The 12,672-nt window shown below is 42.6% G+C and overlaps 2 protein-coding genes across 2 annotated transcripts; both read right to left on the minus strand.

Annotated features, from left to right (window-relative positions):
* Nucleotides 1-2,733: 2,733 nt before the first annotated feature.
* On the minus strand, nucleotides 2,734-3,741 carry LOC138614755 (uncharacterized). The gene has a single exon (XM_069688326.1). It carries the CDS (start codon nucleotides 3,739-3,741, stop codon nucleotides 2,734-2,736), a length of 1,008 nt encoding a protein of 335 aa, XP_069544427.1.
* Nucleotides 3,742-4,116: 375 nt separating this feature from the next.
* LOC138614756 (death-associated protein kinase 2) lies at nucleotides 4,117-12,221 on the minus strand. Its single transcript, XM_069688327.1, has 11 exons — nucleotides 12,066-12,221; nucleotides 11,520-11,741; nucleotides 11,187-11,325; nucleotides 10,134-10,263; nucleotides 7,912-7,960; nucleotides 7,673-7,699; nucleotides 7,255-7,407; nucleotides 6,298-6,343; nucleotides 6,121-6,210; nucleotides 5,074-5,160; nucleotides 4,117-4,757 (listed from the first exon to the last, which is right to left on the minus strand). The coding sequence occupies exons 1-11, from the start codon at nucleotides 12,125-12,127 to the stop codon at nucleotides 4,677-4,679; spliced, it is 1,086 nt and encodes a 361-aa protein (XP_069544428.1). The 5' UTR covers nucleotides 12,128-12,221; the 3' UTR covers nucleotides 4,117-4,676.
* Nucleotides 12,222-12,672: the final 451 nt, after the last annotated feature.

A 12,672-nucleotide genomic window follows, 5' to 3' on the forward strand; every position in this document is an offset into this window, starting at 1 on the left:
GAGTCTCAGTCTGAGACAGCTGATTGTTAACTATTGGATAAATCTGCGGGGGCATGCAGATGGACACTCAACAAAACGACTATTGCAGAGAGTGGAAACATAAAGTTTTAGCTGGACAGGAGATGGAGCAGAAAGAGACTTGGGAGGGGATTAAAGGAAGTTTATCCAACAGTATGGTGGCCTATAATCCCTGTGTGGATGTTAAATACTCCAGTGATGGATCTGGAATTATTAGAAATCAAGGCAGGCCAGTAAAGAAGGTTTCAGGGGACACACAGGCAACATGACACGAGGAACAAAAACACAGGAAAATGTGAAGGTTGAAATAAGTTGAAAGGGGAAATTCTGAATGTGAATAAAAAGTATTTTGTGTGAAGTAATTAACTGTTTGGCACAGACCAAAGCACAAAATTAAAGGATGAAAATAATTGTCAAATCTGCTGAGAAGTACAAAGGAGTGAAAGAGCTGCACTGGGAAACAGTTAAACATAGTCTTAATGAAGATATACAATCACCTCAGATATGGACTGGATCCTCGAGGTTAGTTATACTTCAATGGAAGGTGAGAAGCTTAATCACAAAAAGCCAAAAGTTTAAGAAGAATGTTTATGATCTAGGAGAGAAACCTCATATAATTGGCACACAGGAGACACAGCTGGACTTGATTATAAAAGGATATATTGTGATTAGAAGGGACAGGGGGCAATGGAGGAGGAGAGGCAACATTCAAACTTTAATTCAAAATTTAAAAAATTTCCCCTCGGGGATTAATAAAGTATATACCTACCTACCTACCTACCAAACTAAAAGGTAAAAGCTACAACGTTACAAATGTAAACACAAATTATGAATCAGCTTTGATTAAGATTGTGACACATTTATAAAAAAAAAAATGCAATACACATGGGAAACTAATTCAGTTTATACTAGAGGATGTTGGGGGACCACTGCAAAATGTAATGTGGTGTGGGGATTTTAATTCACATAATAAAGTAATAGCACCAATCCAAATGGTTTAGTTGTCAACGAATGTATTGATGATCACTGTCTGGTGTGTATTAATATTGGGGAAGGAACAAAATATTATATCACAAAAAAAAAAAAAAAAAGCAGCACTGGACTTGGTATTTGTAAGCACAACACACTTCAGTCATTAGCGATCACTACCCATCAAAGAAAACTTAAAGATTTACTAAAATCAGGGAAAGAGAATTCTTAGGTAGAAATTGGAAAATGCCAAGTGGAAAGCTTTCCAGGAGATCAGTGCAAAAAGATGCATGAGACTTCAAGACCATAACCATGTGGATGTGAACATTATTTACTGTGAATTAGTTCAAAAAATAACCCAGTCTGCTGGGGAAACGCTCCCTAAAAGCACAAGAGCTAGACATACCAAGAAGGTACATTGGTGGAATAACAACTGTACCAAAGCTGTAAAAGCCAGAGATAAAGCATTTGGCCAACTCAAACAACTTCACTCACACGAACCCTTCAAGTGAAATATTTGCTGCAGATTTTCATGCAAATTGTGGCAGATTTTCAGCAAAGAAATTACTTTGCCAAAAATGTTTTCCACAAGTTTGCTAATGTTGTCCTGGAATGAAAGCAACAAACTGTAACAGATGTCAAAACACTGAGTAACACAGCAACAGCTGCGTGTCTTGTGGCCTGTCTAAAGTTTGAATGGTGTTTCTAGCTGAAAGTAGGCGGAGCAAGTTGAAGTTCAAAGAAAATAAAGTTTTAAAGGATTTGAAGTCTCTCCAGGATGAAGAGCTTTAAACGTGTTTGGAACTACTTTGATGGTGACATCACATCCTGTTGGTGACATCATAATGTTTGGAACTCCTTTGATGGTGACATCACATCCTGTTGGTGACATCATAATGTTTGGAACTCCTTTGATGACCGTGTTCCTGACCATGTTCCTGACCATGTTCATTACCATGTTCATGACTGTGTTCATGACCGTGATCCTGACCGACATTAAAGTTTCCATTCCCGTGTTCCTGACCGTGTTCATGCGTGTTCATGACCGTGTTCATGCGTGTTCATTACCGTGTTCATGCGTGTTCATTACCGTGTTCCGGACCGTCATTAAAGTTTTCATTACCATGTTCATGCGTGTTCATTACCATGTTCATGCGTGTTCATTACCATGTTCATGCGTGTTCCTGACCGTGTTCCTGACCGTGTTCATGATCGTGTTCATGAGCGTGTTCATTACTGTGTTAATGACAATGTTCATGACTATGTTCATTATCGTGTTCCTGACCGACATTAAAGTTTTCATTACCATGTTCCTGACCGTGTTCATGCGTGTTCATGACTGTGTTCATGACCGTGTTCATGACCGTGTTCATGACCGTGTTCATTACCGTGCTTATTACCGTGTTCATGACCGTGTTCATTACCGTGCTCATGACCGTGCTCATGACCGTGTTCATGACCGTGTTCATGACCGTGCTCATGACCGTGTTCATGACCGTGTTCATGACCGTGCTCATGACCGTGTTCATTACCGTGTTCATGCGTGTTCCTGACCGTGTTCCTGACCGTGTTCGTGACGTGTTCATGACCGTGTTCATGACCGTGTTCATTACCGTGTTCATGACCGTGTTCATTACCGTGTTCATGACCGTGTTCCTGACCGTGTTCATTACCGTGTTCATGACCGTGTTCATGCGTGTTCATGATCGTGTTCATGCGTGTTCCTGACCGTGTTTATTACCGTGTTCATGCGTGTTCATGACTGTGTTCATGACCGTGTTCATGACAGAGTTCCTGACCATCATTAAAGTTTTCATTACCGTGTTCCTGACCGTGTTCCTGACCTTGTTCCTGACCGTGTCCATGACCTTGTTCCTGACCTTGTTCCTGACCTTGTTCCTGACCGTGTTCCTGACCTTGTTCCTGACCTTGTTCCTGACCTTGTTCCTGACCGTGTTCCTGACCTTGTTCCTGACCTTGTTCCTGACCTTGTTCCTGACCGTGTTCCTGACCTTGTTCCTGACCTTGTTCCTGACCTTGTTCCTGACCGTGTTCCTGACCTTGTTCCTGACCTTGTTCCTGACCGTGTTCCTGACCTTGTTCCTGACCTTGTTCCTGACCGTGTTCCTGACCTTGTTCCTGACCTTGTTCCTGACCGTGTTCCTGACCGTGTTCCTGACCTTGTTCCTGACCGTGTTCCTGACCGTGTCCATGACCTTGTTCCTGACCTTGTTCCTGACCTTGTTCCTGACCGTGTCCATGACCGTGTTCCTGACCGTGTCCATGACCTTGTTCCTGACCTTGTTCCTGACCGTGTCCATGACCTTGTTCCTGACCTTGTTCCTGACCGTGTTCCTGACCTTGTTCCTGACCTTGTTCCTGACCTTGTTCCTGACCGTGTTCCTGACCTTGTTCCTGACCTTGTTCCTGACCGTGTTCCTGACCTTGTTCCTGACCGTGTTCCTGACCGTGTTCCTGACCTTGTTCCTGACCTTGTTCCTGACCGTGTCCATGACCTTGTTCCTGACCTTGTTCCTGACCTTGTTCCTGACCTTGTCCATGACCGTGTTCCTGACCGTGTTCCATGACCTTGTTCCTGACCTTGTTCCTGACCGTGTCCATGACCTTGTTCCTGACCGTGTTCCTGACCGTGTCCATGACCGTGTTCCTGACCGTGTCCATGACCTTGTCCATGACCTTGTTCATGACCTTGTTCCTGACCTTGTTCCTGACCGTGTTCATTACTGTGTTCATGACCGTGTGAAACAGTTTTTTATTCATACAGTATTGAGACTTTAGTTACTTTTAGTTCACTTCAAGGACTGAAGCTGCACCAGCTTATATTTACTGCAACGTGCTTTATAAAATCAGTTAGGAACAGTTGACAAACAGATCGAAGTCATGCACTAATTATTGAGACGAAAAAGGACACAAGTCCTGCTCAAGTCTTGGATGAAGCCAGATAATAAAGTAAGAGCAGGTGTGGGTACCAAGATTATTCATATACATGTACAGCAATCCAAAAGACAGCCATATTGTTGAAAGTCATATATGTAGCATGTAGCAGATATCTCCTGCAGTATGAAATATTATTTAGACAAAACTTCATCATTTACCCCCCCTAGCTGGAGGTGGGAATGTTAATCTGAACAGATTGGAGAGATAATTTACTTTGCTTAAAGACCTTTAAAGAGCAGCTGAAGGTCAGGTTGTGTCTGACCTCCATCCTGCAGTAGCAACATAGAAGTGTACTGAAAAGAATGAACTCACTGTTTGAGACATCACACCTGTTTGCAAGAACATATCAAACATTTGCATTTAGTTCATGACAACATTATCATCACTGTAAATGGAAGACTTCGGCATCAAATGAAAGTAAACAGCTCTAAAGCACATTTTGTGGTCAAAGTTTCCTAAAATCAGTAAACATTAAAGTACCATCAAACTTTTAAAACGAGTGTCATTAAAGACATGTATCCAGAGTCCGTCCACAGTTCATAGGCGTGTTCCTCAGACCAAGACGCGCTCATATCTCAGGCACTGTGTGTCAGTGTGTAACACTTCACAATGTTTAATTGTCCACTTTACTGGATCCGTGTGACGGAATGTCCTCGGTGATCTTGCTCTGCAGGCTGGACCTCTGTGGTGTGTAGGACAGTCAGGACTCTGCTGCCCTCTCCTGGTCTGCTCTATGAACTGCTGCTGAGTCTTCGGCGCAGCAGAGAGGCAGGTTTGCTCTCTGTGTCCTCTGTGTCACTTTCACATTGTCGCTACAGAAAAGCATTACAGTAGCATTAGAACACATTTTGAATGAGACCATCTAAACTACAGAGTTGTACATGCCTTCAAACTACACTTCTGATCGAGGAGCCCTTTTCCTGATAGTCTTGTTTTTTTCTTCGCTCCATCTGGGCATTAGCTGTCAATCTCTTCTTTGCCAAAAATTGTAAGCCAGATATAGTATAAAAAAACCATGTATGAAAGTACATAAAAAGTCTCACATTAATGCAGATAACACCAACAAGATCCTGACAATGATTCTGCTTTCATCTTCAACTTTGACCTGAGAGAAGACCACGGTCTCACCTGTAGTGGATCTGCCTCTGAGCTTCCCTTACACAGCAGCCTCAGGTTCACCAGTCGGTTACACACCCACACCATGTTGTACGACACCTAGAGAGGGCGCACACATTACATGGAACCAGCTTAGATTCATCTACTGGAACCTTTCTGTTTTAGATACAACAGATATACTGAAGCTTTCCGATCTATATGACCTTTATTTAACCAGGTAAAATCAATTGAGAACCAATTCTCATTTACAATGATGACCTGTCAGCACAGTCTGTTTCTGCCCACAGCAGGCAGCTCCCCGAGTGTTTCACAAACTGCTTCGACTAATTCAGAATCATAAACACTGACAGAAATAAATAAACTGGAGATAATGCAGCTGAGATGTGGATGATTAAACATCAGGATTCTGTTTCCAGGAGAAAACATTGACATCACAGCAGCACTGAGAAACCAGGCAACGCGAAAACTTGAGGAACAACAGGCCATCAACTAGGATAAAACTGTTTCTGAGCTTTGATCTGCTGCTCGATACGATCAGTTCTAACAGATGTTCTCCACCTCCGACTCTGGTTCTGTTAACAGATGTTCTCCACCTCCGACTCTGGTTCTGTTAACAGATGTTCTCCACCTCCGAGTCTGGTTCTGTTAACAGATGTTCTCCACCTCTGAGTCTGGTTCTGTTGGGGGTTTCTTCCTGTTAAAACAGAGTTCTTCCTACCAGCTGTCGCTCATGTTGAACTCTCTGGTTCTCTCGAACGTCCCTGTTCTAGTGACTCCCAGTGGCTGGAACCTGCCCTCCCCCTCTGTGGGGTTCTGGAGAACTCCAATGTTTTGTCTGGGATCACGTCACCAGTGGCTGCAGAAGAAGACCTTTACTCTGTGTTTAAAAAGCAGTTGTAATATTTCCTGGCATCAGTTGGTGTGCAGGAGATTCAACGGTTCCCAGTTCAAGTATGACCTCATTACAAGTTGTTCTGCATCTGTCGCTCCCCTTGGTCCTGTAGTTTCTCTACAAAGCAGAAAATGACCCAAAACACATTTCAGAAAATCCCGACTCACCTTCCATTTCCTTCTGGCGTTGAACTTCTTAAAGTTCTTCATATTGATCGAGGAACGGTTCCGTTTGTCCGCCTGTTTGCGTGTGATTGGCTGAAACAGAAGACAACATTTGTACTGATGATAAGAGACACAGGAACACTCAGCAGCACTACGCAGAACACAGAACATTGTATGAACCTTAATCCATGGATGGAGCAGACTGTCCTCAGCTGTCATTCTGTCCCTGCAACAAAGAACAAAGTAAGAGCTTAGAAGACATGTTAATAATCTTCACTGCTGCAGGAACATGTGAAGTAAACAAGAGCAGAAAATATCACAACTGAAAATATGAGACTATTCAATAATACATAGTTCATCAGTAATCATTCTGAACGACTTCCATCTGTAAACCCACAGGAACACAGGACCAACATGTATGTATGTGTACACACACACACACACACACACACACACACACACACACACACACACACACACACACACACACACACACACACACACACACACACACACACACATTCAGAATGATTTCCTACATTGTTACAGTGTCACACAGACACCAACACACTGCAACACTGTTACAGTGTCACTCAGAGACCCTGTCCCACTGACAGAGACCCTGTCCCACTCAGAGACCCTGTCCCGCTGACAGAGTGTCTCCACCTTCCATCAACATGTCTCCTGGTGTGATCGGTTTGTGTCTCCGGCCACATGAGATTCGATCCCACTTCCCACTTTGTAGGCAAATGAACACATTCTACACGAGAAGTTTACAAGTAAATAAGAACAGGAACAGAAACATAAGGACTTTTAGACACAGCTATTTCATAAAATTAGACATCTCTGCTGTGAGCCTCATTTAAAACTTTGTATATTACAAATATATGAAATGTTTCATGTCTGTAAATGTCTGAACACTCCAGTCTGTAAACCTGATTCTCAGCCTGAAACGGAAGACCTGATCATGTCGTGTTATATTAACTAATTATTAATTATTCAGCTGACCACCTGTGATCTGATCTCACCAGGACACATGTTGATGACCAGTAGAAACAGAGTCAGACTCACTGAGCTGTTTCATCCTCCTACTGAGCTGACAGAAGAACACATGGTACGTGATGTTATACGACATACTTTGGGTTTTTCACCAGCAGCTTCTGGATGAAGTCTTTGGCCATGGAGCTGGTCGTGCTGAAGTAGCGCTCATTAAACTCATACTTCATGGACATGATGTTACTCAGAGTCTCCTCATCAGTGTCATCTTGGAACGGAGACGAGCCGCTCAATCTGAGGCACAGAGGACACAGCACAGATGACAACATGTCCACATTTCACCTCATTATTTACATCCAGGTGTTTCTGTGATTTCATCTGCAGTGAAAGAAATTAGCTTTAACCTCTTAACAGGAGGGAAGTGAGACATGTGACAGAAACAGTGTAGACTGCTGAGGCTGAATTTATCAAACGTGTCAAAAACAAATATTCAAAGTATTGAATATATGAAACAACATATTTAAAGTACTGAGAAACTAACCGACACAAACACACTCACAGGATGTAGCTGATGACTCCGATGCTCCTGCAGAAAAAACACACACACACACACACACACACACACACACACACACACACACACACACACACACACACACACACACACACACACACAGTCAGCTAGTGGAAACGTCACTGCTGTAATACAAAAACAGCGTCTCACTGTCGGTATAATTGTGTTGTTACTGAGACCGACTGAGATGTTGTTACAGGTCTGAACATGCAGCGTTCACTCACCACATATCTGCTGCAGTGCTCAGAGGCTCACAGTGGATCACTTCAGGGGCTGAAAGGGAAACACACACAGCTCATCACTGATCTGTCTGCTGCTGGAGGAGACAACACGAGGACACAGTCAGAAATAACAAAATATACAAAAATAGCTAAATATACAAAATAACAAAATGTACTTGAAGATTCATGGTCTTGGATCAGACACCTCAGAACCAGAAGGAACAAGTGTGATCCACACCAGTTTGTTGTGTACTCACCACACCAATGTGTCCAACCCTCGATACGGCACAACATTTAACAACAATAAGAACCAGCACTGCATTTTAAAGATCCTAATGAAGGTACAAACAGATCTAACTAGCTCTTCGCTGCTTTAAACTCTTTGTTCAGGTTTTCAGCCCTCACTGCTGCTCGGACAAGCTCGAACAGCCAAGCAGTCTTTCCACCCTGCAAGCTCAGGATCCAGGCAGGAGTTGGAGAATGTTTCTGCACCTAATGGTCCCCACAACTGCAGGTCAGGTCACACTAGAAGACAATGGGTTTGGATGGCATGTTGTGTGGAGCTATTTAACCATCCAACCGTCAGGTCTGATGGTCTGTACCGGCCCTTTAAGAGTCAACGCTGCTTCCTGCTCGATGCTAGCATTAGCATGCAACAGCGTGCAATGGCAATGTTTGCATGCTGATGTTTAGCAGGTTAAATATGTACCATGTCACAATCTTTGTGAAACATATTAGCATGCAAACAAGAATACTACAAAACCTTTTGTAGATATTTGCACATAAACCAAAGTATTAGAGAAAATCACTGACATGATGTTGGCACCAGAAGAGCAGTTAGAGGATCATCAAAGTTATTACAAATTTCATGTCAATCTATTGTGTCCAGTGTCAACCTGAAGGTGGAGGAAGAAGAAAAGGTCTTTAAAGGGGAGATGAACCACTAAATAATAAGACTGGGGTTTGTTTGGTTTTCACTGTGGGCAAGATATGACACTGAAATCAAACTTGGCATCCACGTTCAACCCCGTTTCCAAAAACGTTGTGACACTGCATAAAAAGTGCAAATCACATAAACCCATATTTAATTGAAAATAGACCAAAGACAACATATTAAATGTTCAAACTGAAATTTTGTTATTGTTTTATGAAAAGTATCTGCTCATTTTGAATTTGATGGCAGCAACACGTCTCAAAAAAGTTGGGACAGGGTCAACAAATACTGGAAAAGTTGTGTAAAGATAAAAAAAAAAAAAAAACACACCTGGTCGAACATCTCAACTAATTACGTTACCTGGCAACAGATCAGTACCATGATTGAGTATAAAAACGTAATTTCAGAGAGGCAGAGTCTGTCATCAGTGAAGGTGGGGAGAGGTTCACCACTCTGTGAAAGACTGTGTGGGAAAATAGTTCAACAATATAAGAATAATGTTCCTCCCGAGTCTTAAAACCAGTTGATGCAGTTTTGAGGTTGAACAATATCAAACATTCATCTTTATACTGAATGTTTGTTTTCGAACTAGCTGAACAAAGTAATACCTGAACAATGAAAGGAAATGCACACAGCAGTGTGTGTAACAACATCCTTTGGTCACAAACAGAATGATCAACAACTTTCCCATTTGAGGAAACAGAAGTGAGAAAACTGCACTGATTCATAAAGGTGACATTTATACACATAAAGAGCTGCAAACAAACACACCACTGTTGTGTGTCCTCCCTCCACATGGATGTGAGCCAATGGAAATTCTGATATGTTCTGACATCATACCAGTGTTACAGTTACTGCTGTCAATCAAGCCTGTGATTGGCCAGACATCTATGTGAACACTGCTCACACAGTCCAAATCAGACAAACTGAGAGAAGATGATGATGATGATGATGATGATGATGATGGCTGTACTGAGAGCAGGCAAACAAAACCATGACCCAGCCAAGCTGAAGTGCCCTGCACAAAGACTGAAGGGTGGACATGGTTCTGCTGGAGCAGATGCAGCTGATAAGTTTAACCTGTTCTTCTTTCAAAGAACACAATAAGGAGCATTGAAGAACTTTCATCTGACCTTCAGTCAGCAAGTAAGGACATTTCTAATGAATTACAATACACATTTAATTACCCACGGGGCAGTATATCAGTCTCATCTCTTAGTGTCCAAACAATTTCATATTCCACTTATGGATAACATCTTAACATATGTAGAGAAACAGTGCGGATCCTCACCGATGTACTGTGGAGTGCCACTGGTGCTCTTGTACTCCTCCCCCTGACAGAAAAGGTGCGCCAGGCCGAAGTCGATTAGTTTGATGTTAGGATGAGGAGACGCTTTGTCTGACAGCATGATGTTCTCCGGCTGAACACACACGCAACAAGTTATATTTTAATACCAAAATCTGTTTGTAAACATGACCAAAAAGAAAAAGAAGTAATTTTGTGTGTTCGTTATGTGTGTTTGTGTGTTTATGTGTGTTTATGTGTTCACTATGTGTGTTTATGTGTTTATTATGTGTGTTCATTATGTGTTTATGTGTGTTTATGTGTGTTCATGTGTTTATTATTTATGTGTTCATTATGTGTTTGTGTTCATTGTGTTTGTGTTCATGTGTTTATTATGTGTGTCTATGTGCGTTTGTGTGTTATTATGTGTGTCTATGTGTGTTATTGTGTTTATTATGTGCGTTTATGTGTGTTCATTATGTAATAATGTATTCGTCATTTATGTGTGTGTGTTTAGGTGTTTGTGTGTGTTTATTATGTGTGTTTGTATGTTATGTGTTTATCATGTGTGTTTATGTGTTTTTGTGTGTTTATTGTATGTGTTTATTATGTATTTATGTGTTTGTGTGTGTTTATTATGTGTGTTTAGGTGTTTGTGTGTGTTTATTGTGTGTGTTTATGTGTTTGTGTGTGTTTATTATGTGTGTTTATCTTGTGTATTTGTGTGTTTATTATGTGTCTTTGTGTTTGTGTGTTTATTATGTGTGTTTATGTGTTTGTGTGTGTTTGTTATGTGTATTTATGTGTTTGTGTTAGTTTATTATGTGTATTTATGTGCTTATTATGTGTATTTATGTGTTTGTGTGTGTTTATTATGTGTGTTTATGTGTTTGTGCGTGTTTATTATGCGTGTTTGTGTTTGTGTGCATTTATTATGCGTGTTTGTGTTTGTGTGTGTTTATTATGTGTGTCTATGTGTTTGTGCGTGTTTAATATGTAGGTTTATGTGTTTGTGTGTGTTTATTATGTGTGTTTATGTGTGTTTACTATGTGTGTTACCTTGAGGTCAAAGTGTGCGATGTTCTTGCTGTGCATGAAGCTCAGTCCCTCCAGGATTTGCTTCATGAACTCGATGGCTTCACTCTCCAGAAGGTTTTCCTTCTCAGCAATGAAGTCAAACAGCTCCCCGCCGCTGACTCTGAGACATCACAGAGTTCAAGACTGTCAATCATACAGAGGACGGACACAAACAGACCCCCCATGACTTGATCATTTTCAACAAGTCTGATATTTTGTCTCACACACACACAGAGACACACACACACACACACACACACACACACACACACACACACACACACACAGAGACACAGACTCCCTCTCTGGACTCACAGCTCCAGGATCAGCACCACCTCGGCCCGGCTCTCAAACACGTCTCTGAGCATCACGATGTTGGGATGTTGGACCGCCTGGAGGATCTCCACCTCTCGCTCCACGCTGCTCCGCTCCAAACCCAGACGGCTCACCGCAACCCTCCGGATCTTCAGGAACTTTCCCGCCCACAGAGTCCCAGACGTGCGCTCACGGACCTGCCGGACCTGTCCAAAGTGTCCGCTGGAGGGACAAGGACACGTCCAGAGTGAGAGACACAAGAAACATTAAATGTGTTCCATCTGCTCTGAACCGTTCAGACAGAAACACATTTAACATCTAAAACACATCACACACTTCCAGATGTTTCAGCTGTCTTCAGTTCAGCACAAAGACACAATGAACACCAACATGGTTGAAAGTGCAGTTGACTGACTCACTGAGGACGTGTTGGGATGTGAACGTTCTCCATTAGAGTTCAGAGGACAGAATCTGGAAATGTCACGGGACTTTCTGTGTGCTGTTGTAAAACCTGCTGCAGTAAAACGACCGCGGTTCTGTTCGTACCTTCCCAGAACTTCTCCAATCTCATAGAAGTCCTCCACGTTCTCAGGCTTGAAGACAGCCATGTTGGTCTGCTTCACTTCCACCTGCTTGGTCCTCTGTTGGTCTTCTGCAGCTCCGCCTGGTTCATGATCCTCCGAACTCCAAACTCAGCAGAGCAGCACCTGAAGACGAGAAGCAGAGTTAGAAACACTTTTCTCCAGAAGAACACAACGACACACACACGTTGTTGCAGCGTGTAACTACACACGCACGTTGTTGCAGCGTGTAACTACACACGCTCGTTGCTGCAGCGTGTAACGACACACACACAGCGTGTAACGACACACGCACGTTGCTGCAGCGTGCGACACACACACACGTTGTTGCAGCGTGTAACTACACACACACGTTGTTGCAGCGTGTAACTACACACGCACGTTGCTGCAGCGTGTAACGACACACACACGTTGTTGCAGCGTGTAACGACACACGCACGTTGTTGCAGCATGTAACGACACACACACGTTGTTGCAGCGTGTAACGACACACACACGTTGTTGCAGCGTGTAACTACACACACACGTTGTTGCAGCGTGTAACTACACACGCACGTTGTGGCAGCGTGTAA

This window comes from Brachyistius frenatus, unplaced genomic scaffold (genome assembly GCF_029030835.1).
Source record: "Brachyistius frenatus isolate BFR_SWC_R1_liver_20210118 unplaced genomic scaffold, ASM2903083v1 Contig_563, whole genome shotgun sequence".
NCBI classification, from domain to species: domain Eukaryota; kingdom Metazoa; phylum Chordata; class Actinopteri; family Embiotocidae; genus Brachyistius; species Brachyistius frenatus.

What these genes read in the sequence shown, in the direction of transcription:
- LOC138614755 (XM_069688326.1), bottom strand. Translation starts at nt 3,741, where the DNA reads ATGAACACAGTAATGAACACGGTCAGGAACAAGGTCAGGAACAAGGTC.
- LOC138614756 (XM_069688327.1), bottom strand. Translation starts at nt 12,127, where the DNA reads ATGGCTGTCTTCAAGCCTGAGAACGTGGAGGACTTCTATGAGATTGGA. An exon ending in TCGCACACTTTGACCTCAAG is followed by an intron (nt 10,264 to 11,186) that starts GTAACACACATA and finishes GTGTGTGTTCAG; the next exon opens with CCGGAGAACATCATGCTGTC. An exon ending in TGCTCCATCCATGGATTAAG is followed by an intron (nt 6,211 to 6,297) that starts GTTCATACAATG and finishes CTTCTGTTTCAG; the next exon opens with CCAATCACACGCAAACAGGC.